The sequence below is a fragment of the Diplotaxodon limnothrissa genome, linkage group LG3 (genome assembly GCF_057381915.1).
Source record: "Diplotaxodon limnothrissa isolate DT_005_m linkage group LG3, D_limnothrissa_male_GT1.1, whole genome shotgun sequence".
NCBI lineage: Eukaryota > Metazoa > Chordata > Actinopteri > Cichliformes > Cichlidae > Diplotaxodon > Diplotaxodon limnothrissa.
In genome coordinates this window covers 10,296,570-10,321,123 of record NC_140598.1, presented here as the reverse complement: position 1 = coordinate 10,321,123, position 24,554 = coordinate 10,296,570, and the positions used below count along the sequence as shown (strand labels likewise).

The following is a 24,554-nucleotide window of genomic DNA, read 5'->3' as shown; positions in this document are numbered from 1 at the left end:
TTACACCAGAGTCTCCAGTCTGTAGTCTGGACTCTGCTGAAGATCAGACAGCTGCTTCACATCTGGATGCTTCAGGTTGTTTCCTCTCAGGTCCAGCTCTCTCAGATGGGAGGGGTTGGACTTCAGTGCTGCTGCCAGATAATCACAGCTGATCTCTGACAAACCACAGTCGATCAATCTGTATAAAGAATGAAAGATGTAAGTTTATTAGACAAAGTGTGAGCTTGAAATCATTCAGTGTTTCATCATCTGTTCAGAGCTGAAGAAGGTTCAGAATGTAGAAGTTTAGAAAATGGAAACTCCAAACAGCTGAAGCCAACAGGAAGCAGATTCAAACAGGAAACTGTGCAGAGTTTCAGACTATATGTCCTGATGCAGCCAGTTGGATTTTGGAGATTTGAATCTCTGTTCTGTGACTAAGTCCTTGAATCATTTCGTCCAGTTGGTCCAACAAGACAGACTAAGTATTGGACATGTGTTGTGGCTCCATTAGGGGAGCTTCTAAATGTGATGTGATGGCCCCTCTGGGTCTGTCAGGTCACAGGACTGAACAGAGCTCAAACTGGGCACACAGTTGTTCCAGTCTGGACCAAAGACTATACTGGGACTGGGGGACTGCTCTGACTGCACCCACTGGGACTTTTTAAAGGCTCATGTTCTCACTTAGATCATCGATTTCTACTTACATTTCTTTCTGGGAAAAATGGGGATTACTTTGAAAACAGGAAGTATTTTCCCCAATAAGCAGCCCTGGATTAGTAAATCACTCCAACATGTTCTCAGGCAGAAGAAGCTGTCTTGTTATGAGGGAGAGAAGAAAAAGATTGAGGCACAGAAACTTGTTGAAAGAGATAAAGCAGCTAAAATCAGGTGTAAAAGTAAAGCAGAGGATGAGCTGAATAAAGGACACTCAAGGCTGGCTTGGAAAGGAATGAAGTCCATGGTGGGGATGCAGAACAAGGAGCAAAGATGAATGTGATGCTGAATCAGCAGAAGACTTGGACTCATTTGATTCCAGCTTTGATATCATTGATTTCAATGAAGAACTTTGTGATTGTAGCAAAGGGCTGGTAGCTCTGAGAGTCCCACTGATGAGGTGTTTGTGTGGAAATCTCTTAGTGGGACCAAAGAGAGAAAAAGCCCTGGTCCTGATGCTGTGGGAGGGAAATGATTGAAGTGTGCTGTGAGGAACTGACTGGGAGATTTTCACACATTTTCCAGTCCTCCTTGGAACAACAGGAAGTTCCCAGCATATGGAAACAAAGGTTAAGTGTCCTATGGCACTCAGTGATGATGGTGCTGTGGCCCCACCACCTCCACCTCTTTGTAAAGGAACTAACTGTAATCTGAAGCTTCAAATGGAAATAAGACTTCCTCCACTAGGTGGCAGTGTCTGATGAGAAAGTGTTAGTGGAGCTGGCCTGGAGTCAGAAACAGGAAGATGCAGGATTTGGGCTGAAATGGGGAAAAGTGGTTAGCACTAGTGCCTTAAAGCAAGAAGGTTGTAGGTTGAAGCTTGTTGGCCTTTCTGTGGAGGTTGGATGTTCTCCCACAGTCCAATGAAATGCTGCTTAGGTTCATTGGTGCTTCTAAATTGGCTGTAGGTGTGGATGTGAGAGAGTGCTTCTCTGTCTCTCTCTGTTGGCCCTGTGATGGACTGCTCACCTGTGCAGGTGGACCACGCCTCTTGCCCTATGACAGCTAGGGCACAGGCTCCAGCCCTGTGAGCCTAAGCTGAATAAACAGTTAGCAAAAATTAGCCTTAGCTTAGGCTCACAGGGCTGCAGTTTGCAGTTTGGTAGATAGCTATGACATGCTAATCCCATCCAGCAGCTGTATTCTACCTGTAAGCTGATCCCTGCTGAGCCAAAGCACTTTTTCATATACAAATTACAACCTTTAATAGAAACCTATTGGTCAGCATCTTATTAGCCTGCTGTTAGCTTCATTCCACAGAAAACTGAGAGAAACTAACAGAGTTGATAAAGAATAAAGAGAAATGTGCTGATTTAAAGCCTTTGAAGTGCTTCAGATGATCTCTGTCCACTTCTGTCCACTCATTCATTCATGTAAGCTTTCTAATGCAGCTTTGATCTTCACAGTCTGCTTCATGAAACTCATTCTAACCCTGAATGTCAGAGTGTTCCTCCTTCTCTTTCCCATCATTCATGCTGGCAGTGGAGGAGATTTGGATGTTGGACTGTGTTTTGGATGATGTGTGTATGTTTGTGTTGGACTGCTGTCTGTAAAGCAAACGCACATTTTGCTTTGGATTTCAGTGTCAGACAGACTTTAAGGTGGAATGAAGAGTTTGAGAGTTTCACAGTGAATTATCCAGTGGAGGATTTTTCTTCTTCTTTGAAGGTTTGAAATGTGAACATTGTTCTGCTGCAGTCAATGGACTAAACCAGAGAAGAAGAAAACAGACTTTACCATGAAGATCCTCAGTGTGGATCAGTATAATATCAGCCTGATGTCTGCAGTTTAGTGTCAGCACAACTTTCACATTATATTCATCTCAGCACAACTAAAACATGCTGACTGACCTCAGAGTTTCAAGTCCACATCCTGGACTCTCCAGGAAACCACACAGATGCTTCACTCCTGAATCCTGCAGCTTGGTGTTAGTCGTCCACCAGGAGTCATTACTCAGGTCCAGCTCTCTCAGATGGGAGGGGTTGGACTTCAGTGCTGCTGCCAGATAATCACAGCTGATCTCTGACAAACCACAGTCCCACAATCTGTACAAAGAATAAAAGATGTAAGTTTATTAGACAAAGTGTGAGCTTGAAATCATTCAGTGTTTCATCATCTGTTCAGAGCTGAAGAAGGTTCAGAATGTAGAAGTTTAGAAAATGGAAACTCCAAACAGCTGAAGCCAACAGGAAGCAGCTTCAAACAAACACAACAAGAGAAAAAACTCTGAATGTTTCACATTAAAGTCGTACATTTATCATAAAAACAGGACAAAGACTTGAAAAAGTCGTGTTTTTCCTTCCAGGAACCACAAGGCTTCACTTTTAAAGGTGAAGTGTGAAAGAAATGGACATATTTGAAGTCCAACACCTTTTTCCAGTCACATTATTAAAGCAGACAAACTACAAGCTCATTTTCATTCCAACAAGTCATCTTCTGACCTGGACTAACAACACTGGTCTCTATGTGCAGCTGGCTGTGAGACCAGTGCTCAGGGAGCGTCTACAAAGTGCAACACTGAAAGAACATCACACACTCATTTGCTTCCATCATCCAACCTGAAGAGGAAACAGAGACGCCTCCCCTTCAAAGTAAAAGCTGCTCCTTTTGGACACAGTATCAAAGAAAGTCTACAGTATAACATAGAAAAGACAGAACAAAGTTTTGGTTGTTTTTAAATTGTGCAGAAATGAAACTACACTAAGCTCAATTATGTGACAGACATTTCATCCCATGTCAGTTTGGCCTCATCCTGGGCCGGATTATCCAGCACACACTCTGACCACAGGCCCAGGGGCCACGCACAGCTGGGCTCCATCCAAGAGACGGGAAACAAACCAACACAATAATAAAAAGCACCATGTGATCTTCTTACATCTTCAAGACAAACATAGTAAAAACATGAGCATATTTGTTTCCTGATAAAATGATGTGACAGGTAGAACAGAGTAAAGTGGTGGTGTTACAGCCTTTCTCCCCTCTGCTGCCGAGGCTGTTAGTCTCTCCCAAGCTCAGCTACAGGACTTCCAAATGAATGAAAGCAGCAGAAGTGGCTTTACAAATGAAAGAGGAAGAGGAGAAGAAGAGGAGAGGGAGGCCACCCTGACCATCACTCCAGCTGAAAACATCACACTTCCATTAAAGTTGGTGAGAAAATGTTGAGCAGGATGAGCTGCTGGCTAATCTGGAGGCTGTAGCAGCAGCTCACAGTCACAGTGGATTTCCACTCATGAAAAAGCTCTGGCTGCTTCATTTCTCATTTCATATCAGAGACTTTAAAGCTTCACTGAAGCTGTACTGTGATGCTTCCATATCCCAGTGAGGCCTCCATAATGATTTCAGCTGTTCTGTACACACACTGTGTGCCCTGTATGGCTCAAAGTCTCTGCAGCCTGTTTTTATCTGCTATCATCAGATCTTCATCATCCTCATTCACATCCCTCACACACTCTACAGCCTCATCAGCACTGACTACATCTTCACTGACTGATGGAGCACAACATGAACCTGTGGAGGCTGAAACACTGTCCTGTCAAACATTTCCCCGTCACCATTCCACTTCTGTCAGCCTTTAAATGAACCCTGCTCAAGTCTGTCACTTCTGTTTGGAGCCAAAAGGAAAAACTGTTGTTCAGTCGTTTGGAAAGACAACATTTCTGAAAGCACTCAAACTTCTTCACATTTGTCTTCAGACACATCCTGAACATTTAGGAACTAAAGAAAGTTTCAAACATCAATTAAAGACCTGAAATATAGAAAAACAACAACAGCCGCAGTCAGTGAACTCACCTCAGAGTCTCCAGTCCACAGTTTGGACTCTCCAGTCCAGCACACAGAAGCTTCACTGCTGAATCCTGTAGCTTGTTCCAACTCATGTCCAGCTCTGTCAGATGGGAGGGGTTGGACTTCAGAGCTGAGGCCACAACTTCACAGTGAGACTCTGAGAGTCGACAGCAAGTCAGTCTGTGATGATAGAAAATATAAAAAGTGTTATTATAAAAGCAGAAAATCTGCATTATAAACACAGACTGAATGTATATGAAGACAAAACAGAGTGAGGTCATAATCTGATGAATCTGCTCTTCAAATCTGTGCTTCAGCTCCTCTTACTGTGTTTGACATGACACAACGATTGAGTCTCTCTCAGACCTGCAGACTTTTATTGAGAATCTTTGTTTGGCTTTAATCTGCAGATGAAGGAGGAAGACGGTGTCACATTTAGGCTTCCATAATGTCCACACTCTGTCACTGAGATCTGATCCAGAGTCAGAGTGAAGACACACATTTGGACTGTTTCCTGTTTTGACTCCAGAACATTTTGAATGAGTTCAGCTCAGTGAAGAGTTCCAGCTGGAAAGATGATCTCTGTTTGCTACCTGCTGTCAGGTACGACTGTTCACGTCCACACGCAGGAAAAACCTGCTGACTGTTACCAAACGGAGCAGAAATCTCATCACTGGACAATAATGATGAATGAACTCAGAGCTGCTGATATCAGATCTGATTTCAGGGGAACTAAACACAGAAATGATTGGCTCATTTTAGCTTTCTGAGCCATTATCTGCTGGTGTGTCGCTAGTTGGCAGAAAATGATTTGTATTCCTGTTCAGGGCTTCAGTGTTTATGAGTCCAGATCCAGGTGACAGCAAGTCAAAATGATGTTACCTGTCTGTGTCCAGCAGCAGCCTGTATTCACTTTGAATATTGTTATAACCTGACATGGATCAGTTTGTCTTTGATTGGTTTGTAAATGTCACTGTTTCCATTGGACCTGAGTGACGTACAAAGACAGAGAGGGAGAGAAAGGAGAGAGAGGATGGAGACAGCAAAGAGAGAGCAAACACAAACAGGTGAGAGTGGACAGGTGACCAAGGTCAGCAACCAATCAGAAAGCTTCTGTTTGACCCACAGTCACTGATGATGACTGCACATAACCAAGCAGTGTGTTACTCTGATATCAAATATGGATCCTGCTCTTATAATAATGATCATCAGATGATATTATTGTGTTATTTTGTAGCTGAATACGATGTTTGTGTGATTATCAGTGAAAGAAGCAGTGAGGAGGATGGAGAGAGAGAGAGGACAGAGGGTGAAGTTAGAAACACTAAAAGGATTTTTCATGGATTTCATGAATGATTTGAGTGATTTCCAGCAGGACACTTAAACATGTCAGTGGACGTCCTAAAGAACATATTCACTGATATGAAACGTGTCATTGAACAGGATCAATATCAGTGGAAACATGGTGGAAACAGCTGTGACTGCATGGATGTGACACACTTCAAATCTGTTCTCCACTCTTGGATTTGGGATCCATGGAGCTGCTGCTGAGTCTGTACAATAAAGGAATGGCGTGGAAGGTTGCAGCGTACGGACACAAACACTTTGTGGTTACAATCTGATTTTATTTTCAACATTAAACTACTAACCTACACTGATCAATGATGTTAATGATCACATCTGGACTCACCCAGCCTTTCTGCAGTTCCTCACAGCTGGAATCAGTCTCTGTCGTCCCCGCTTTGATGTGTTGTACTTCTGCAGGTCCAACTCATCCAGAACCTCCTCTGACATCTGCAGCATGAAGGCCAGAGCTGAGCACTGGATCTCAGAGAGTTCCTTCTCTGATCTGTTCTCTGACTTCAGGAACTCTTGGATCTCCTGATGTACTGAGAGGTGGTTCATCTCCATCAGACAGTGGAAGATGTTGATGCTTCTGTCAGGAGAGATTTTATCACTTTTCATCTTCTTCAGGTTGTTGATGACTCTCTGGATGGTTTCTGGACTGATCTCTGTCTGACCCAGCAGACCTACTAAGAGTCTCTGGTTGGACTCCAGACAGAGGCCATGAAGGAAGCGAACAAACAGGTCCAGGTGGCCATTTTTACTCTGGAGGGATTTAGACATGACTCGTTTAAGGAAATCATCCAGAGAGGACTCTTTATATTTATTCCCAAAGAAGTTCTTCAGCACCTCTGTCTTCCTGTTGGTGTGACATTGGAACATGTAGACTCCAGCCAGAAACTCCTGAATGCTCAGATGAACAAAGCAGTAGACTGGTTTCTGGAAGATCACACACTCTCTTTTGAAGATCTCTGTACAAACTCCTGAGTACACCGAGGCCTCTGTCACATCCAGACCACACTGCTCCAGGTCCTCTTGGTAGAACATGATGTTTCCTTTCTCCAGATGTTCAAACGCCAGCCTCCCCAGCTTCAGAAGAACTTCCCTGTCAGCCTCCGTCAGCTCCTGTGGACTCGTCTCACGTCCCTCATGGTACTTGTTCTTCTTCCTCTTTGTCTGAACCAGCAGGAAGTGTGAGTACATGTCAGTCAGGGTCTTGGGCAGCTCTCCTCTCTGCTCTGTAGTCAACATGTGCTCCAGAACTGTAGCAGTGATCCAGCAGAAGACTGGGATACTACACATGATGTGGAGGCTCCTGGATGTCTTCATGTGGGAGATGATTCTGCTGGACAGCTCTTCATCACTGAATCTCCTCCTGAAGTACTCCTCCTTCTGGGCGTCAGTGAAGCCTCGTACTTCTGTTAGCCTGTCAACACATGTAGGAGGGATCTGATTGGCTGCTGCGGGTCGGGAAGTTATCCAGACGAGAGCCGAGGGAAGCAGATTCCCCTGGATGAGGTTTGTCAGCAGCTGGCTGACTGATGACTTCTGTGTGACATCAGACAGCAGCTTCCTGTTGGTGAAATCCAATGAAAGTCTGCTTTCATCCAGGCCGTCAAAGATGAACAAAAGCTGAGAGACAGCCAGCTTCTCTGCTGTGACCTTCTGTAATGTTGGATGGAAAACATGGAGCAGCTCCAGAAGACTGTACTGCTCATCTCTGATCAGGTTCAGCTCCCTGAATGAAAGCAGAACCACCACACTGACATGTTGGTTCTCCAAGCCCTCTGCCCAGTCCAGAGTGAACTTCTGCACTGAGAAGGTTTTTCCAACACCAGCCACGCCGTTGGTCAGAACCACTCTGATGAATCTCTGTTGGTCAGGTAAGGCTTTAAAGATGACCTGGCACCTGATTGGAGCGTCATGGAGGGCGTCCATCTTGGAAGCTGTCTCCAGCTGCCTCACCTCATGTTGGGAATGAACCTCTTCACTCTGTCCCTCTGTGATGTAGAGCTCAGTGTAGATCCTGTTGAGGAGGGTTCTACTTCCTGTTTCATCACTTCCTTCAGTCACACGTTCACATCTCCTCCTCAGACTGATCTTATGTTCATCTAAAACCTCCTGCAGACCAACATCTGCTGAAAGAAAGAAAAACAATGAGACTAAAGAGAAAGAAAACTCTTCAATGTCTGAACAACACAAGAAGTCCAGTTTTCAGAAATGAGTCCATCAGCACACAGATGTTCAGTCTTACTTTGTACACAGCTGCTCTGACTGGCTGTCTGCAGTCCAGCTCTGCTTCTGGATCTTTCTCCACACTGGGGACAGGAGGAGTCTCCTGATGAAGCAGACTGGTCCCAGTATGAGGAGATGCACTGTCTGCAGAACCAGTGTCCACAGCTGGTAGAGACTGGATCCTTCAGGACGTCCTGACACAAAGCACAGCAGGACAGCTGCTCCTCCTCACAAACACCACTCCTCTTCCTCCTCCTCTCTCTGTGAACACATTTCTTTATCACTAAAAACATTTACTGTCAGTGAAAAACATCCAGATGTGACCAAACTGCAGTTCCTCACAGTTCCTTTGATTTCATCAACACTAATGAGCTGCTCTTCCTGTCTGCCTGTCTCATTAAACACTGAGCGATGAATACAAACTCAACACTTCCTGCAGACTTCCTGACTTCACAATAAAAGCTTTCCATCAGCGAGAGACAGTTATGACTTTCACTGTTTTACAGCCGCTGTGTGCAGATTATCTGGGTCAGTTCACTCTGAAGCAGCTTAGAAGTGTCCGTGTAGAGCCGTGGTCTGACACACAGAGAATTCTGATTTTCTCTATTTAAACAAACATGATGAAGATGAGCAGGTTTCTCTTCTACTATAAACTCTGTGTCTCTCTGGCTGGCTCATGATGGCTTTTCAGGTTTTATGTTTTGCTCTCTCCTGCTATGGTTTTGCCTGCCTGGGTGGAGCTTGTAATGGCCTCTCGCTCTTGGTCCACCCAGCTATGATGATTACACCACCTGTTGCTGATTCACCTGGGCTTACCGGTAACCATTTAACGCTGTGGCATGGAGCAGTTTGTCGCTGGGACATTGACCCTCCTGTGTTCATGATCTCAGTTCTTTGCTAAGAAATCTCTCTCTAAATTCACCAGTTGGGTTAACTTTGTGTATACTTTGAGTAAATATTTCCCCGGACCTGGTTACAGACGCTTACCTGTGACTCCCGTGTGTGGCTGTGTGAGTGCAGAGCAGGACAAGAGTGACTGAAGAGGAGTGAGAGTGGACTCCGTTCCCTCTTTTCCCTGGAGCCCTGGACCCCCTCCCCAACTCACTGTACATATATAGAGCACTGTGGTTCACCCCTTTGGTAAATAAACTGTCACCTTTTTGTTTGTCAGAACTCAGTCTGTGCTTGAGTTCCTCTGTTAGCCATGACATTTTGTTGGTTCTCTCTCTTCAGGTCCCTGTAAGTGTTTGATCTAAAACATTATATTTATTCTGCTTTGATTGTTTTGTGTGCTGAGGGACATTGTTGCACGATCCACTTTTTCTTATCACTCAAATATCCTGATACTTTCAGAAAGTTGGAGAGCTCTCCTGGCTTGCTTAGTCTTTGCTCTGTACTGCAGTACTTGCATTGGTTTCACTGGACAAGTCTGCATGTGAATCTACAACTGATCTGACATTGTGGCACAACCACAGTAAACAAACACTACGAGCACCTTGTTTCATGTGCAGTGGCTTTCTTCTCATTCTGTTACTGAACACTGTATGTATGAAAAGCCTCTCACTGCCAGCATCCTTCCAGCCCCACGACAACAAGACCAACTCACATCTTCACAACACCAAGAATTTTTCCCCTTTTCTTTGGAGAAACTGAGAAGCCAATAGGATTGTAGCTCAAACTTGCCCACAGTCCTGCTTCATCACTGCTCACTCCTACCTGTGTTGGTGCTCAGTGGACAGTCATTAGGGTTGCCAACTCCCTGAAAAATAAATAAGGGACACCTCGTGGCCAGGGCCGGGCAACCTAGTTGTCTTCACCCTTCCCAGTGTGGTAGCTCTTTTTTGTGTGTGTGAAATTATTTTTTAACCATTTGACTTGAATTTGATTTAAGCAGATGCATATTCTTTGTGATATGACCATATGGGAAACAAATGATCATTTAGCCATCTATTTTTAGCTCAAAATGACAACATTAACACAGTAAAACAGGTCTCTTTCTTAAACAGAAGCCTGTCATGCTTAACTTTTGAGAATAAAAGTAAATCTTTCTTTAAAAGAACTCTGTCCTGCTTAACTTAAAATTATATAAATTAATAGAAAGCAATAGAACGAAAAATATTCTTGTAACAGTGCACATATAGTGTATTTAGTACAATTGGCTTCAGCTGAGGTATTATTTCAGCTTTTCTAAAGCTAATCAGCTGCTCCTGTTTGTAAACCCGCTTGTTCCCATGATTACGCATCATAACTCATCATCATTATTCATCTATGTATTACTTTTATGTATTAGTGATCTATTTGTTGTAATCATCTATCCTTGCAGTAATAAATTATATTATCACACTTCTGGCCACATAGCGCTGATATTCACTGCACATGCCCATATTAACCTTAACCAGAGGGTTTAAAAAAACAAACCAGTGTTTACATACCATATCTGCTTCTGCCGTGGCCTGGTGGACAAGAAATTGTTTAAGGGTTCCCCGAGCTTTCACGCCCCTCATATTCTTCATGTGCCCACCATTAGAAGCATGCCTATGGAAAAAGTGCGCCGGCACACAGTGCAGTGCGCTTTATAGGTGTTATGGTGACCTTTTCCAGCCAGGTGTTTCCCTTTTCCCATTCCTCCCTGTGCTTTTGCAGCCTTTTTTTCTTTCTCTGAGCGAACAAACATTGCTGCTCTAATGCTGGGCTCACACTGTGCGATCTTTGGCCCATTTTGAGACGATTTTTGAGTCGTGCGACCGATTTGGTGATCGGCCCGATTTTGGCCTTCATCGTGCATCGTGTAGTATATGTGGGGTAACGAGAAGCGATTAACACCTCGAGCAGCTCCCGATCATCAATCGCTCGTGAGCCGCTCACACTGCTCACGCGCAAACACGTAAACGTCGGTGAAAAAGACGGAGCAGCACGGCTGTGTAGCGTGTGATCTGGACACAAGCGATGGAGGCACAACTTGTAGAACTTTGGAAAGCTCATCCGAGCCTTTTCGATGTGGCATCACAAAATTATCACGACCACAACAACCGTGAAAATAGTTGGATTTACACTGCTGCTCATTCACAGCTGCCTGATCAGTGTTTTTCATTAGCAATTTAGCAAAGTTGATTGTGGTGGTTTGTGTGTCTGTGTGAGTGAAAGACAGAGAGGGAGAGCGACAGATTTTCTGTCATAACCTTCATGTTATGGAGGCACAGTGTGAGCACTCGGGTCGCATCAGAGCATCGGGCGGTATAGTGTGAGACCTGCATCGTGACCTACGAACTTATAACCCCTGCGAACCAATCGTGCAGTTTGAGCAGGAGCTGAATAACGTGACTGAAAAAATCGCACAGTGTCTGCCCAGCTTTAGGTGTACTGTCGTCCGAGACTTGCACCGCAGTGTCGGCGTTTGTTTCCCTGTTGGCCATGCTTCTTGTTGTGGTCATCTGTTGTCTTCCGGTATTTTCTCCGCAAGCGACCTTTCCTCGACCAATGAGATGAGCGGTAATCTGAATTGTCATTCTCGAATTGTCATAAGTGTGCTGTCAGCTCATTGGTCACAAAGCAGGAGAGGGGCTGGGAATTATGTTTTCAAACAAAGCGTTAATTCCATTAACATTTATAGACTACTTTTGATTCTCACTGTATTACGGGACAAAGTGCATCCCTTATTAGCTCAATACGGGACGTGTGCTTTTGTTTCTAAATACGGGACGATTCCGTTTTTTAAGGGACGGTTGGCAACCCTAACAGTCATAGCCTGCTGCTAGCATGAATGCTAAACGTACTGCTGTGGATGATCAGCAGAAAAAGATGTGGTCAGTTTGACTGTTTGCTGTATTTAAAGATTTTTTCTCAGTTCGTCTGTATTCAAAGTGCATTCGGGGCTTTAGCTGACAGCTCTTTGTGCTAACAAACAAAACTCTCTTAGTTTAAGCCAGCAGACTTTACCAAACACAAAGCCTGCTGCTGCCTCCATGGGTTAGCTTGTGTGACTGGTGTTTACACCAATGAAATCTAAATCACACTAATGTGTCCTCCAAGGTGTTTGGTGGGAGCACTGAGTGAAACATAAGAGCTCTGGTTAAGCCTCATCAGCTGGATAGGCTGTCCACCCTAGTCCTTTAACTCAAATCTCTGATTGGCTTTCTAACAATTACCTTGTTAGAACAAGACAGAGACCATGATCATAGCTCCTCCTGATCTATATTCTAAAATCAGTCAAGTTGTTGCCCCTTTCTGTTCTTCTGCTAAGCCAAATATTCGAAATCTTGGAATAATATTTGACTCTTCTTTGGGCCTTGACTCACATGTAAAGTCTCTGTCTCGTTCCTGTTTCTTTCATTTAAGGAATATTTCTAAACTGCGACATATGGTCTCCTTAGCTGAACTGGAAAAAATTGTCCATGCATTTGTGTCATCACGTTTAGATTATTGTAATTCCCTGTTTACCAGCTTGGATAAATCATCTCTTTCTCGCCTCCAAGCTGTACAAAACGCAGCAGCCAGACTACTAACTCGCTCTACCCAGCGAGCTCACATCACTCCTATTTTATGTTCTTTACATTGGCTCCCAATAGATTTTAGAATTCGTTTTAAATGATTGTTTTAACGTACAGAGCACTAAATGGCCCCAGATTATTTATCCAAGCTTCTTACTAAATACACTGCTGCTCGCTGTCTCCGCTCACAGACTCAGAGTTTGTTGGTTGCTCCCAGAACACGTCTGAAGACGAAAGGGGGTGGAGCCTTTCAGTCTGTGGCACCAAGGCTGTGGAACAGTCTACCTCTACAACTACGTTTGGTTGACTCTGTGGAATCCTTTAAAAAACAGTTAAAAACTTTACTGTTTAAACAAGCTTTCTGTTGACCAATGCTGTTTACATTTTGATATTTTTAATTTACATTTAAACTCTATATTGTGTATATTGTGCATTTTGCTATTTATCGTACTGTTTCTTTTAATCTCTGTGTGCAGCACTTTGTGACTACCTGTCTATGAAAAGTGCTTAATAAATAAACTTTACTTACTTTCTTACTAAAATAACAAACAGGGCTGTGAGAGCAACTGAAGTGATAAAAATACTGTTTAAAGATAAAACACACTTTTAGTTCCACAGGGTTCAGTGCTAGGACCAATTCTGTTTACATTATACATGCTTCCCTTAGGCAGCATCATTAGAAGACATAGCATACATTTTCACTGCTATGCTGATGACACCCAGCTCTATCTGTCCATGAAGCCAGATAACACACACCAATTAGTTAAACTGCAGGAATGTCTTAAAGACATAAAGACCTGGATGGCCGCTAACTTTCTGCTTCTTAATTCAGATAAAACTGAGGTTATTGTACTCGGCCCTGAAAATCTTAGAAATATGGTATCTAACCAGATTCTTATTCTGGATGGCATTACCTTGGCCTCCAGTAACGCTGTGAGGAACCTTGGAGTCATTTTTGACCAGGACATATCCTTCAACGCTCATATTAAACAAATATGTAAGACTGCTTTCTTCCATTTGCGCAACATCTCTAAAATTAGAAATATCCTGTCTCAGAGTGACGCTGAAAAACTAGTTCATGCATTTATTACTTCCAGGCTGGACTACTGTAATTCATTATTATCAGGATGTCCAAAAAACTCGCTGAAAAGCCTTCAACTAATCCAAAATGCTGCAGCAAGAGTCCTGACAAGGACTAGAAAGAGAGAGCAGATTTCTCCTGTTTTGGCTTCCCTTCATTGGCTTCCTGTTAAGTCCAGAATTGAATTCAAAATCCTGCTCCTCACATACAAGGTCTTAAATAATCAGGCCCCATCTTATCTTAATGACCTTGTAGTACCATATCACCCTATTAGAGCACTTCGCTCTCGCTCTGCAGGCCTACTTGTTGTTCCTAGAGTATTTAAAAATAGAATGGGAGGGAGAGCCTTCAGTTTTCAGGCCCCTCTTCTGTGGAACCAGCTTCCAGTTTGGATTCGGGAGACAGACACTATCTCTACTTTTAAGATTATGCTTAAAACTTTCCTTTTTGCTAAAGCATATAGTTAGGGCTGGACCAGGTGACCCTGAATCCTCCCTTAGTTATGCTGCAATAGATGTAGGCTGCCGGGGGATTCCCATGATGCATTGAGTTTTTCTTTTCCAGTCACCTTTCTCACTCACTATGTATTAATAGACCTCTCTGCATTGAATCATACCTGTTATTAACCTCTGTCTCTCTTCCACAGCATGTCTTTTATCCTGTCTTCCTTCTCTCACCCCAACCGGTCGCAGCAGATGGCCGCCCCTCCCTGAGCCTGGTTCTGCCGGAGGTTTCTTCCTGTTAAAAGGGAGTTTTTCCTTCCCACTGTCGCCAAAGTGCTTGCTCATAGGGGGTCATATGATTGTTGGGTTTTTCTCTGTATCTATGAAGCGCCTTGAGGCGACTTTTGTTGTGATTTGGCGCTATATAAATAAAATTGAATTGAATTGAATTGAATTGAACTTTGATGTTCTCTCGTCACCTAACAAAGTCCAAACCCTGTGAACTATTTTAGCTTTAATAATTGTGGATTCAGGTATCCTGAACCCATCTTTGGACATTTGTAATTAAATATTTTAAAACTCCATCAGAGACTCCTGATGTGGCTGTTTGGAGAAGGAAAAGAGGGACAAAGTGGAGCGTCGAGCTGAGGCTTCATTCACTGCAAACCTACAGTTATGTTTCCTTATTTCTGCTGTTTGCATGTTCACAGCTGAAATAAAGCTGCCTCTTTGACTTCATCCTGTTGTGTTTGGGTCCAATCCTGCCTGCCACACAGCGCTACAGGACAAAGTTTAATATTTTTATCTTTTTAATGAATCTTTGGTCATATTTATCCAGGAAAACACAAACATGTAAAGGAGTCATCACAGTTCTCTGACCTCGTTGGTCCAGGTTCACCACTGAAGTTTGGAGGTTGATATATGGACCCATCACTCCTCACAGACGGACAGCTGGATCCTGCAGACTGTGACCTCTGACCTCTGCAGACACAAACATGTTTTATTCAATGATCAATTCTCTGATGAAGTGATTGAAGCAGCTGTGGTCACACAGACTGCAGATAACGCAGCTGTTTCCTGTCAGTAACAGTCCTCTTAGATTAGAGTTCAGCTTTTTACAGGAAAACAAATGTCCCTGAATGCAACAGTGAGACACAGTCTGCCTGTGTGGCTGTGATAGCTGCTGTTAGGAGCACTCATGTGTTTGCAGTTAGACGAGGAGATGTTACCATCATGGACACGTTAACAAATCCTGCAGCATCACGTGGCACAAACACTTTGTGTTCCTGTCATCTGCAAGCAACAGGAAGTTCATTAATAAAGGCGGGATGGAGACGTGACTGTGATGGTTCTCCTTCATCCAGCTGTTACACACATCTGGGCTCACACGACGAGCCTTTGTCTAACACAGCAGCTGCTCTCTGAACACTTTTCTGAAGAGGAGCTGCACAAACCTTTGTTTGCTTTCTAGAGCAGCGTATCAAAGTCAAACTACCCACTGCTAGCAGCTGTTTCTAGCATAGTTTAGGATCCAGATGTGTGAGCTCTAAATTTACACCTCTGATTAAAATACATAGTTAAAAACAGCCAATTGAGTCCAAATGTGTCTTAAACCAGATAAACTGACAGTTACAGCTGAGCCTGTGTGTCCTTGGAGACACTGCTCTGCTACAGAGATGCATTTTAGAAACCAGGAAACATCAAAATCATTTAAATCAGAGAGTTCTTGTTACTAACAGCTCACCTCTCTGCAGCAGAGACTTTAAAATCAATGAAGTAATCTTTAGACGCGTCACTCTGTAAGGACACAGAGCTGGGTGGAGGTCCAGGCTGGTTCCTGTGAATAATGATGGAGCAGTGATGTGAGTGCTGAGCTGTGACATGGAGAAGAGTCATGGACAGTTAGAGATGGTCATCTCACCTCTGAGCTTTGGTCTGGCTCTCATGTTCCCCACACAGAGTGCTTTTAGAGGGAGGGACTCCCTCCTCTCTGTCCTCACACTGATCCATGCTGCTCAATTCACATCAGCTCACACACACTTTCTACCTTCACCTGCAGAGGAAACACAAATCATTCATGTGCACATCAACTGAGAGCTGCAGAGGTCGTGTCTGATGTGTTGGACTAACATCCATCTGAGACGCAGCTTTCATCGGTTCACTACAAAAAGTGTCACAGAGCCCAGTTCAGCCTCCAAATCCTCCATTACTGTAGTCCTACAAAGCAGCAGGTCAAACATGGCTGCAGAGAGCAGCTTTATGTCAGTAACCATGTCCAGGACCGAGCTGACTGCTTACAGAGTTCATACTCTAACTGCTAGCTGCTCTGCTAGCTAAGCTAACTCAGTAACAGCAGTTACTAAAAAATACATGTACTAATATAACAGAAGTAATGCTCTGAATGCAGGACTGTAATGGAGGATAAATAAGGTTTTTACAGCCTGGAAGAAACATTCAGTTCATATATTTAATGCATTTAATTTAATGCAGATCTGTTAAATGATGATGGGTATGTTAAGATAGTTAAAGAGCTCCTCCATAGCATTTACAACAATGTAACAATTGGCAATTACATACATAGATGGGATTTTTTTTTAATTTAAAGTTAAAGAATTTTCAATTATGTTTAGTACAATGAAAAGTAGACAATAGAAGGAATTTGAAAGTAAATTACTTTACAATATAAATAACTATTGTAATAGACATTTTATGTCAGAGGCTGATAAGAAATCCCTGTTGTCTTTACAGGCTCAATTAGATGATCTATACAAGAAAAAGGCTCATGGAGCTTACATTAGAGCTCGTGCAAAATGGATAGAAGAAGGTGAAAAAGTCCTTCATATTTCTACAATTTGGAGAAACTGTCATGGTCCTGGGCCATGTGGGCCCAGTATTCTTAGTTTTCATGTATTTTTGTATTTTGTTCCTTATTTAGGCCATGTTTTCTGAGTTGCCCTGTTGTGTTGTTCCCTAAGTGTTTTCCCTTCATGGCTCTCTCCCCCCTGTGTGCCCTCTATGTATTTATGAGCCCCCGTCTCCCTTTGTGGTTGTTTCATGTTTCCCCAGCCCGTTACGTCTGTTTCCCCGTGCTCTCTCTCCTCCTGTCTGAACCTCTGTGCCTGTACATGTCATGTTCAGTTCACCCCGCCCTGTCTCGTTATGATTATCAGTGTCACCTGTGTTCCCCGTGTGTGCCCACTTTCCTCGTTTACCCTCTGTGTATTTCTGTCTGAGTCTCCCTCTGTTCGGCGTCGCGTTCTCCCTCATGTTGTGTGGATCTTCCTGTGTCTTCCTGCGAGTGTTAGTTACTTTTCCCAGTTAGTTCTGTATGTCCTGTATTCTACCGTGCCAGCATTAAAGCTGTGTTCTTTAAGTTTATCCCCGTGTCTGTGAGTCTGCATCTTGGGTCCTTCTCCTGCCTGCCACACAACGAACCGTGACAGAAGAACGCGACCACGATATGGACCCAGCGACTCCTGGCAGAGACGTAATACAAGCGGTGGAGTCGTTATGCTACCAGTGGAGCCGAAGCTCTAGCGAGGAGGAGAGGGAGGAGTTACTTTCCTCGTTGGGGACAAGCGTCACGGTTTTTCCCTGGTTATGGGAGGCGCTACCCCCTCTGATCTCGGACTTCCTCCGCACCATCCTCCCAGCCTGCCCTCGGCAGCATCAGCGGTCCGGTGTGCGGACTGCGTCACCACAGCCCCGTGGCCGCGCAGCCTCCCCTCCGCCTGCTGTGAGCATACAAGTCGGCACGCTGAGGTTCGCCACGGCACCACACTCCTCTACGCTGGCGCCGTCCCTCTACTCGCCGGCTTCCACTTCGCTGTCGCAGCTCAGTCGTTCACCCTCACCGCCTCGACCGACCTACCCGTCTTCCGCTTCCTATCTGGCACGGATGTGGTCAGAAGACGAGGAGCCGGTCGCCACAGAAATCGAAGTTTCATCCACGACCACCTCAAAGAGGAAGCGGCGTTCGCGTCGCCGTCGCCCAGCGCTACGGCATGTTTCGCCCTCCAACGAGCCACACGAGGATGCGGGGGAGGTCATGGATTTCGACCTGGAGGAGCGGCAGCGTGCAGCATGCGATCAACTGGATGAAGAGCTCCGGTGGAAGCCGTGGCTAGCTCCTGACTATGAGGAGATCTTCCGGGGAACCCGCCTGGCTCTCGGGGGTCCCCTGAGCTTCCAGGAACTCTCATCTACCGCTCCATCAGCACCCAGTTCACCAGCCTCTGCGACGCCGCCCGGCGCGCATGAAGCGCCGTTGTCTGGTTCATCGGGAGCTGCAGTCAAGAAGGAACGGCGTTCACGCCGCCGTCGCACCACCCCACAGCCGGACATTCGGACTCCTAATTCACCTGCTGTGGTGAGTGAGGACTCTGTGTCTTTTCCAGACATTATGACTGTTCATTCAGGAGCTGTGTCTTGTGTGGCGGAGGTCAAAGCGAGCTGCTTATCGCCTGCGCAGCCACCCTCAGTTCAGTTAGCACCCTCGCAGCCACCCTCAGTTCAGTTAGCACCCTCGCAGCCACCCTCAGTTCAGTTAGCTCCCTCGCAGCCACCCTCAGTTCAGTTAGCTCCCTCGCAGCCACCCTCAGTTCAGTTAGCTCCCTCGCAGCCACCCTCAGTTCAGTTAGCTCCCTCGCAGCCACCCTCAGTTCAGTTAGCTCCCTCGCAGCCACCCTCAGTTCAGTTAGCTCCCTCGCAGCCACCCTCAGTTCAGTTAGCTCCCTCGCAGCCACCCTCAGTTCAGTTAGCTCCCTCGCAGCCACCCTCAGTTCAGTTAGCTCCCTCGCAGCCCTTCACAGCTCAGTCGGCTACCCTCCTGGAAGCCCCCGCTGCCTGGTATTTTCAGCATCGGCATCTTTTCCCGTCAAGATTTATCGCTAAATCATTCGATCCTCCCTTAGGAGAGAGACTGCATCCTCGCTGCCTTCACCCCAGTATACCAGTGTCACCTGGGTCTCCAGTGTCACCCCCAGTTCAGTCTCCAGTAGCTCCAGTGTCACCCCCGGTTCAGTCCCCAGTAGCTCCAGTGCCGCCTGTAGCGCAGGCCCCAGTAGCTCCAGTGCCGCCTGTAGCGCAGGCCCCAGTAGCTCCAGTGCCGCCTGTAGCGCAGGCCCCAGTAGCTCCAGTGCCGCCTGTAGCGCAGGCCCCAGTAGCTCCAGTGCCGCCTGTAGCGCAGGCCCCAGTAGCTCCAGTGCCGCCTGTAGCGCAGGCCCCAGTAGCTCCAGTGCCGCCTGTAGCGCAGGCCCCAGTAGCTCCAGTGCCGCCTGTAGCGCAGGCCCCAGTAGCTCCAGTGCCGCCTGTAGCGCAGGCCCCAGTAGCTCCAGTGCCGCCTGTAGCGCAGGCCCCAGTAGCTCCTGTAGCCCAGTCCCCGATAGCAGTACGGTCCGCTGGTCAGCTTAACATCCAGCCAGGGGTCTCGAATCTCTCTGGCTCTGCATCAGCTCCTGCTGGGGGCTCGGATGAGCTCATCCAGGACTCCGCGGCTCCCACGCCGCCATCTACCTCGTCAGCTGGAGGGTCCGAGGGGCCCGTCCAGCCTCATGCCTCGTCAGCTGGAGGGTCCGAGGGGCCCGTCCAGCCTCATGCCTCGTCAGCTGGAGGGTCCGAGGGGCCCGTCCAGCCTCATGCCTCGTCAGCTGGAGGGTCCGAGGGGCCCGTCCAGCCTCATGCCTCGTCAGCTGGAGGGTCCGAGGGGCCCGTTCAGCCTCCTGTCTCCGCTGGAGGGTCCGAGGGGCCCGTTCAGCCTCCTGTCTCCGCTGGAGGGTCCGAGGGGCCCGTTCAGCCTCCTGTCTCCGCTGGAGGGTCCGAGGGGCCCGTTCAGCCTCCTGTCTCCGCTGGAGGGTCCGAGGGGCCCGTTCAGCCTCCTGTCTCCGCTGGAGGGTCCGAGGGGCCCGTTCAGCCTCACGCCGCATCAGCTGGAGGGCCCGAGGAGCCTGTCCAGCCGCCACCTGCGACCGCCTCGTCGTCGCCTGGTCCGGCTGCATCTGCCTGTGCTTCTGCTACGCCTGGCCCAGCCTCAGAGCCTTCGTCCTCGTCTGGCCCAGCCTCAGAGCCTTCGTCCTCGTCTGGCCCAGCCTCAGAGCCTTCGTCCTCGTCTGGCCCAGCCTCAGAGCCTTCGTCCTCGTCTGGCCCAGCCTCAGAGCCTTCGTCCTCGTCTGGCCCAGCCTCAGAGCCTTCGTCCTCGTCTGGCCCAGCCTCAGAGCCTTCGTCCTCGTCTGGCCCAGCCTCAGAGCCTTCGTCCTCGTCTGGCCCAGCCTCAGAGCCTTCGTCCTCGTCTGGCCCAGCCTCAGAGCCTTCGTCCTCGTCTGGCCCAGCCTCAGCCTGTGCTTCGCCTGGTCCCGCCTCGACTGGTCCTGTGCCCACCGGGCCTCGGCCAGTACGCCTGACACTGGAAAGCCGCCGCCGCTGCCTTCCGCGCGGCCGGCCCCCTGAACTGCTCCGTCGTCTCCTTCGCCGCCGCCGCTGCCTTCCGCGCGGCCGGCCTCCGGACCAACTCTGCCACCTGTGCCACCCGCCTGGTCGGCCCCCCGACCGTGTGACCCGTGAACTCTGGTGCCTGTGGGCTCTGGGTCGGCCCCCTGAACTTTATTTTGACTATGGTCATGTGCTCCCGTGTTTTCTGTTGTTTATTTTTCCCGTTCTGGTCCCTCCGTCCTGGTCCCCCGCCTCCCGCCCTGGGTGGGTTGTTTTCTGTTTTTGTTTTTGTTTCTCGGGTTTGGGCTGTCGGGAGCCAGCCCTTTAGGGGGGGGTGGTGTCATGGTCCTGGGCCATGTGGGCCCAGTATTCTTAGTTTTCATGTATTTTTGTATTTTGTTCCTTATTTAGGCCATGTTTTCTGAGTTGCCCTGTTGTGTTGTTCCCTAAGTGTTTTCCCTTCATGGCTCTCTCCCCCCTGTGTGCCCTCTATGTATTTATGAGCCCCCGTCTCCCTTTGTGGTTGTTTCATGTTTCCCCAGCCCGTTACGTCTGTTTCCCCGTGCTCTCTCTCCTCCTGTCTGAACCTCTGTGCCTGTACATGTCATGTTCAGTTCACCCCGCCCTGTCTCGTTATGATTATCAGTGTCACCTGTGTTCCCCGTGTGTGCCCACTTTCCTCGTTTACCCTCTGTGTATTTCTGTCTGAGTCTCCCTCTGTTCGGCGTCGCGTTCTCCCTCATGTTGTGTGGATCTTCCTGTGTCTTCCTGCGAGTGTTAGTTACTTTTCCCAGTTAGTTCTGTATGTCCTGTATTCTACCGTGCCAGCATTAAAGCTGTGTTCTTTAAGTTTATCCCCGTGTCTGTGAGTCTGCATCTTGGGTCCTTCTCCTGCCTGCCACACAACGAACCGTGACAGAAACGGAAGCAAGAAAAGAAATCTATTAATACAATAATCGTAAATGGGGAGGAATGCACAAATGATAAGACTATAGCGGAAGAAAAACATAAATTTTACTCAAATTTATACTCCTCAAAATATTTAATTACTGATTCATTAACTTGTTTTGATCAGATTGAATCTTATATTCCAAAAATCGATTCTGTATTCAGAGAAATGTGTGATTCTGATATATCACTGGATGACTGAGATCAAGCCTTAAACAAACTGAAAATGGACAAAGCTGTTAGAAAAGCTTTGAAATTCATATGAGTTGTTCGCACTAAAGTAAAAATGTGAATTATTAACTATTCATGATTGTGACCTAGTAGCTCTCTTAACATAGCTATTAAAACTGACATTAAATATTTGGGTATTATAATGTCAAAGAACACAAATAATAGAGAAAATCTCAATTTTGAGCATATTACCCAGAAATCTAAAAAGATTTTAAACAGCTGGCTACAAAGACACCTCTCCATCTTTGGACGTGTCTTGCTTACTAAAACAGAAGGTATCTCTCGATTGATTTATCCATCACAATGGTTATATGTTTCCAATAGTCTAATCAATATTATAAATCGAATTAATTTCAATTACATTTGGAGAAACGAGCAACATTATGTTAGGAAGAAAGACATAGTGAAGTCATTTGAAGAAGGAGGTTTGAATGCGATTGATTTTGAAGCAATGATGGTTCCATCAAACTCAAATGGTTGCAATCTTTCATAAATATTTCAAACGGTATTTTGGTTTTATTTCCCCAAAGTAATTTTCAAGAAGCTGGGTGGCATTGAATTTCTTATAAAGTGCGACTTTGAAATATCCAAATTAAATTATCCAATTTTCACGAACAGGTTCTCCAGTACTGGAAAATGATATACAAGCATATTTTTTCTCCACATACAAATTCGATTTGGGACAACAGATGTATACGATGAAAGAAAATCCATCTTTTATAAGGATTGGATGGATCATGGCATTTGGACGGTTTTACACCTTTTAGACAATGACGGAAATGTGTTAACATATAACAAATTCATAGATAATTATGGCATATCATGTACTCAGAGTAAATTCATTACAGTTGTGAAAGCCATTCCACCTGCAATGATTGAGATGTCTTCCCCCGATTGAACAACAACCTGTCAACAACATGCTGAGCTGTGACTCTTCTTCCCTCTAAAGTCCTGGTGTTAACACTCACCCTGCATCAGCTTCACCTATTTTTAAATTGTTTTTACTTTTCAAACCGACGGATCATTTGAAGCCAACCATCCAAAAACTGCTTCAGCTGTGTTTGATGTTTATGCTACAGCCTGTTTACCTGTACCTGTATATATAATCAATATCAGATATCAGAGCAACAGAAACCTCAGTGATCAGGACGCTGGGACTGAGAACAGGAAGTGGCTCAAACGTCACAGTTTCATAATGTCACCCTGAACTCCACTCACGGAGTTTCTGTCGCCATTGGAGTTTTTAAAGTCCAGTGATAAAGGCGGGTCTTTCTGTGAATCCGCACACTCATTGGCTAATAGCTCGAGATTGACACATCGTTATCCAATGAGCGTGCGGGAACTTCCGACATAAAGTTGTTTCCTTTGAAAAACCAAAGTCTGATTATTTTTGCCTCCACTGACGGAGCCTGTTGTTCCCGCCACAGAGACACAGTAATGTCAGAGATTACTCAGCACAGCTCTCACTCTCCTCCTGCTCTCTCACACTAAACAGAGGCTCAGCTAAACTCACTTCCTCTCTACTTACAGGAAACCAGCGCTCAGAGGAGCCGACCGGCCTCACATTTCACCCACAGACACGAACAGCGTGGAATTATTTTATGTCATAAGAAGAAACATATTCATGTAAACACTCACCTGCCTCAGCTCCACCTTCCTCCTCCTGCTGCTCTGAACGGAGGCTCAATACTTTCACTTTCACTGCTGCTCCCTAAACACAGAGGATGCTGGGACTTGTAGTTTTTTCCTTCCGGTGCGGTCTTCCTCTTTGTTTGTTTGTGTTTGTGTTCAAGTTATTTCGATCATGTAAACATCAACAGAACACGTGAAGCCACACAGATTTTGTATGTCGAGGTGGGTAGGAGGGTTTGAGGGTTTGGGGAGGGGTCAGAGGGACGAGGTCTCGCCAGTTGCAGGATCTCTAACATTAGAATCTAAAAATGTGTCTCATATACGTGTTATTTTGGTACTTTACACGTCACACAGTTTCAACAACTCCTTATATGGTACAAGTGTCATGGTCCTGGGCCATGTGGGCCCAGTATTCTTAGTTCCTTGTATTTTTGTATTTCGTTCCTTATTTAGGCCATGTTTTCTGAGTTGCCCTGTTGTGTTGTTCCCTAAGTGTTTTCCCTTCATGGCTTTTACTCCCTGTGTGCCCCTCTGTGTATCTGTGAGCCCTCGTCTCTCCTTATGTTTTATTCCATGTTTCCCCTGCCCATTATGTCTAAGTTCTCCCCGTGCTCTCTCTCCCCCCTGTGTGCCCTCTATGTATTTATGAGCCCTCGTCTCCCTTTGTGGTTGTTTCATGTTTCCCCAGCCCGTTATGTCTGTATTTCCCCGTGCTCTCTCTCCTCCTGTCTGAACCTCTGTGCCTGTACATGTCATGTTCAGTTCACCCCGCCCTGTCTCGTTATGATTATCAGTGTCACCTGTGTTCCCCGTGTGTGCCCACTTTCCTCGTTTACCCTCTGTGTATTTCTGTCTGAGTCTCCCTCTGTTCGGCGTCGCGTTCTCCCTCATGTTGTGTGTAATTCTCCCCGTGGTTCGGTTCCTTGTACAGTTCATGATTTAGTTTTCCCAGTTTTAGTTTATTTTGTATTGCTTCCCGTGGCCAGCAATAAAGCTGTGTTTTTTGAGTTTATCCCCGTGTCTGTGAATCTGCATCTTGGGTCCTTCCCCTGCCTGCCACACAACGTATCATGACAACAAGTTCCTCTTTTCTGTCTGGCTTCCTGTATTTATTAATATGCTTGTATATTTCTACACTAACTTCCTGTTTTTCAGTCTGGCTGAGCACTTAATTTGTGAGTCAAAAGTGGCCTTGCTTTACAAACCTTCATTATTAAAGTACATAAAACAATATAATCAGACAATAAG

General features: G+C 46.0%; 1 protein-coding gene across 1 annotated transcript; it reads right to left on the bottom strand.

The window, feature by feature from the left end:
- On the bottom strand, positions 1-23,348 carry LOC146634423 (protein NLRC3-like). Its single transcript, XM_085349896.1, has 9 exons — positions 23,313-23,348; positions 15,991-16,122; positions 15,814-15,906; positions 14,951-15,050; positions 8,078-8,261; positions 6,170-7,961; positions 4,486-4,659; positions 2,547-2,741; positions 1-178 (listed from the first exon to the last, which is right to left on the bottom strand). Exons 2-9 carry the CDS (start codon positions 16,077-16,079, stop codon positions 1-3), a joined length of 2,805 nt encoding a protein of 934 aa, XP_085206022.1. The 5' UTR covers positions 16,080-16,122; positions 23,313-23,348.
- Between the last annotated feature and the right edge of the window lie 1,206 nt (positions 23,349-24,554).

Bases quoted from the DNA above. Each gene is read 5' to 3' on its own strand.
- LOC146634423 (XM_085349896.1), bottom strand. From the start codon at position 16,079: ATGGATCAGTGTGAGGACAGAGAGGAGGGAGTCCCTCCCTCTAAAAGC. The intron at 15,907-15,990 runs GTGAGATGACCA...CATTATTCACAG, and splicing joins AGCCAGACCAAAGCTCAGAG to GAACCAGCCTGGACCTCCAC. The intron at 179-2,546 runs GTCAGTCAGCAT...TTCTTTATACAG, and splicing joins TGTGGACTTGAAACTCTGAG to ATTGATCGACTGTGGTTTGT.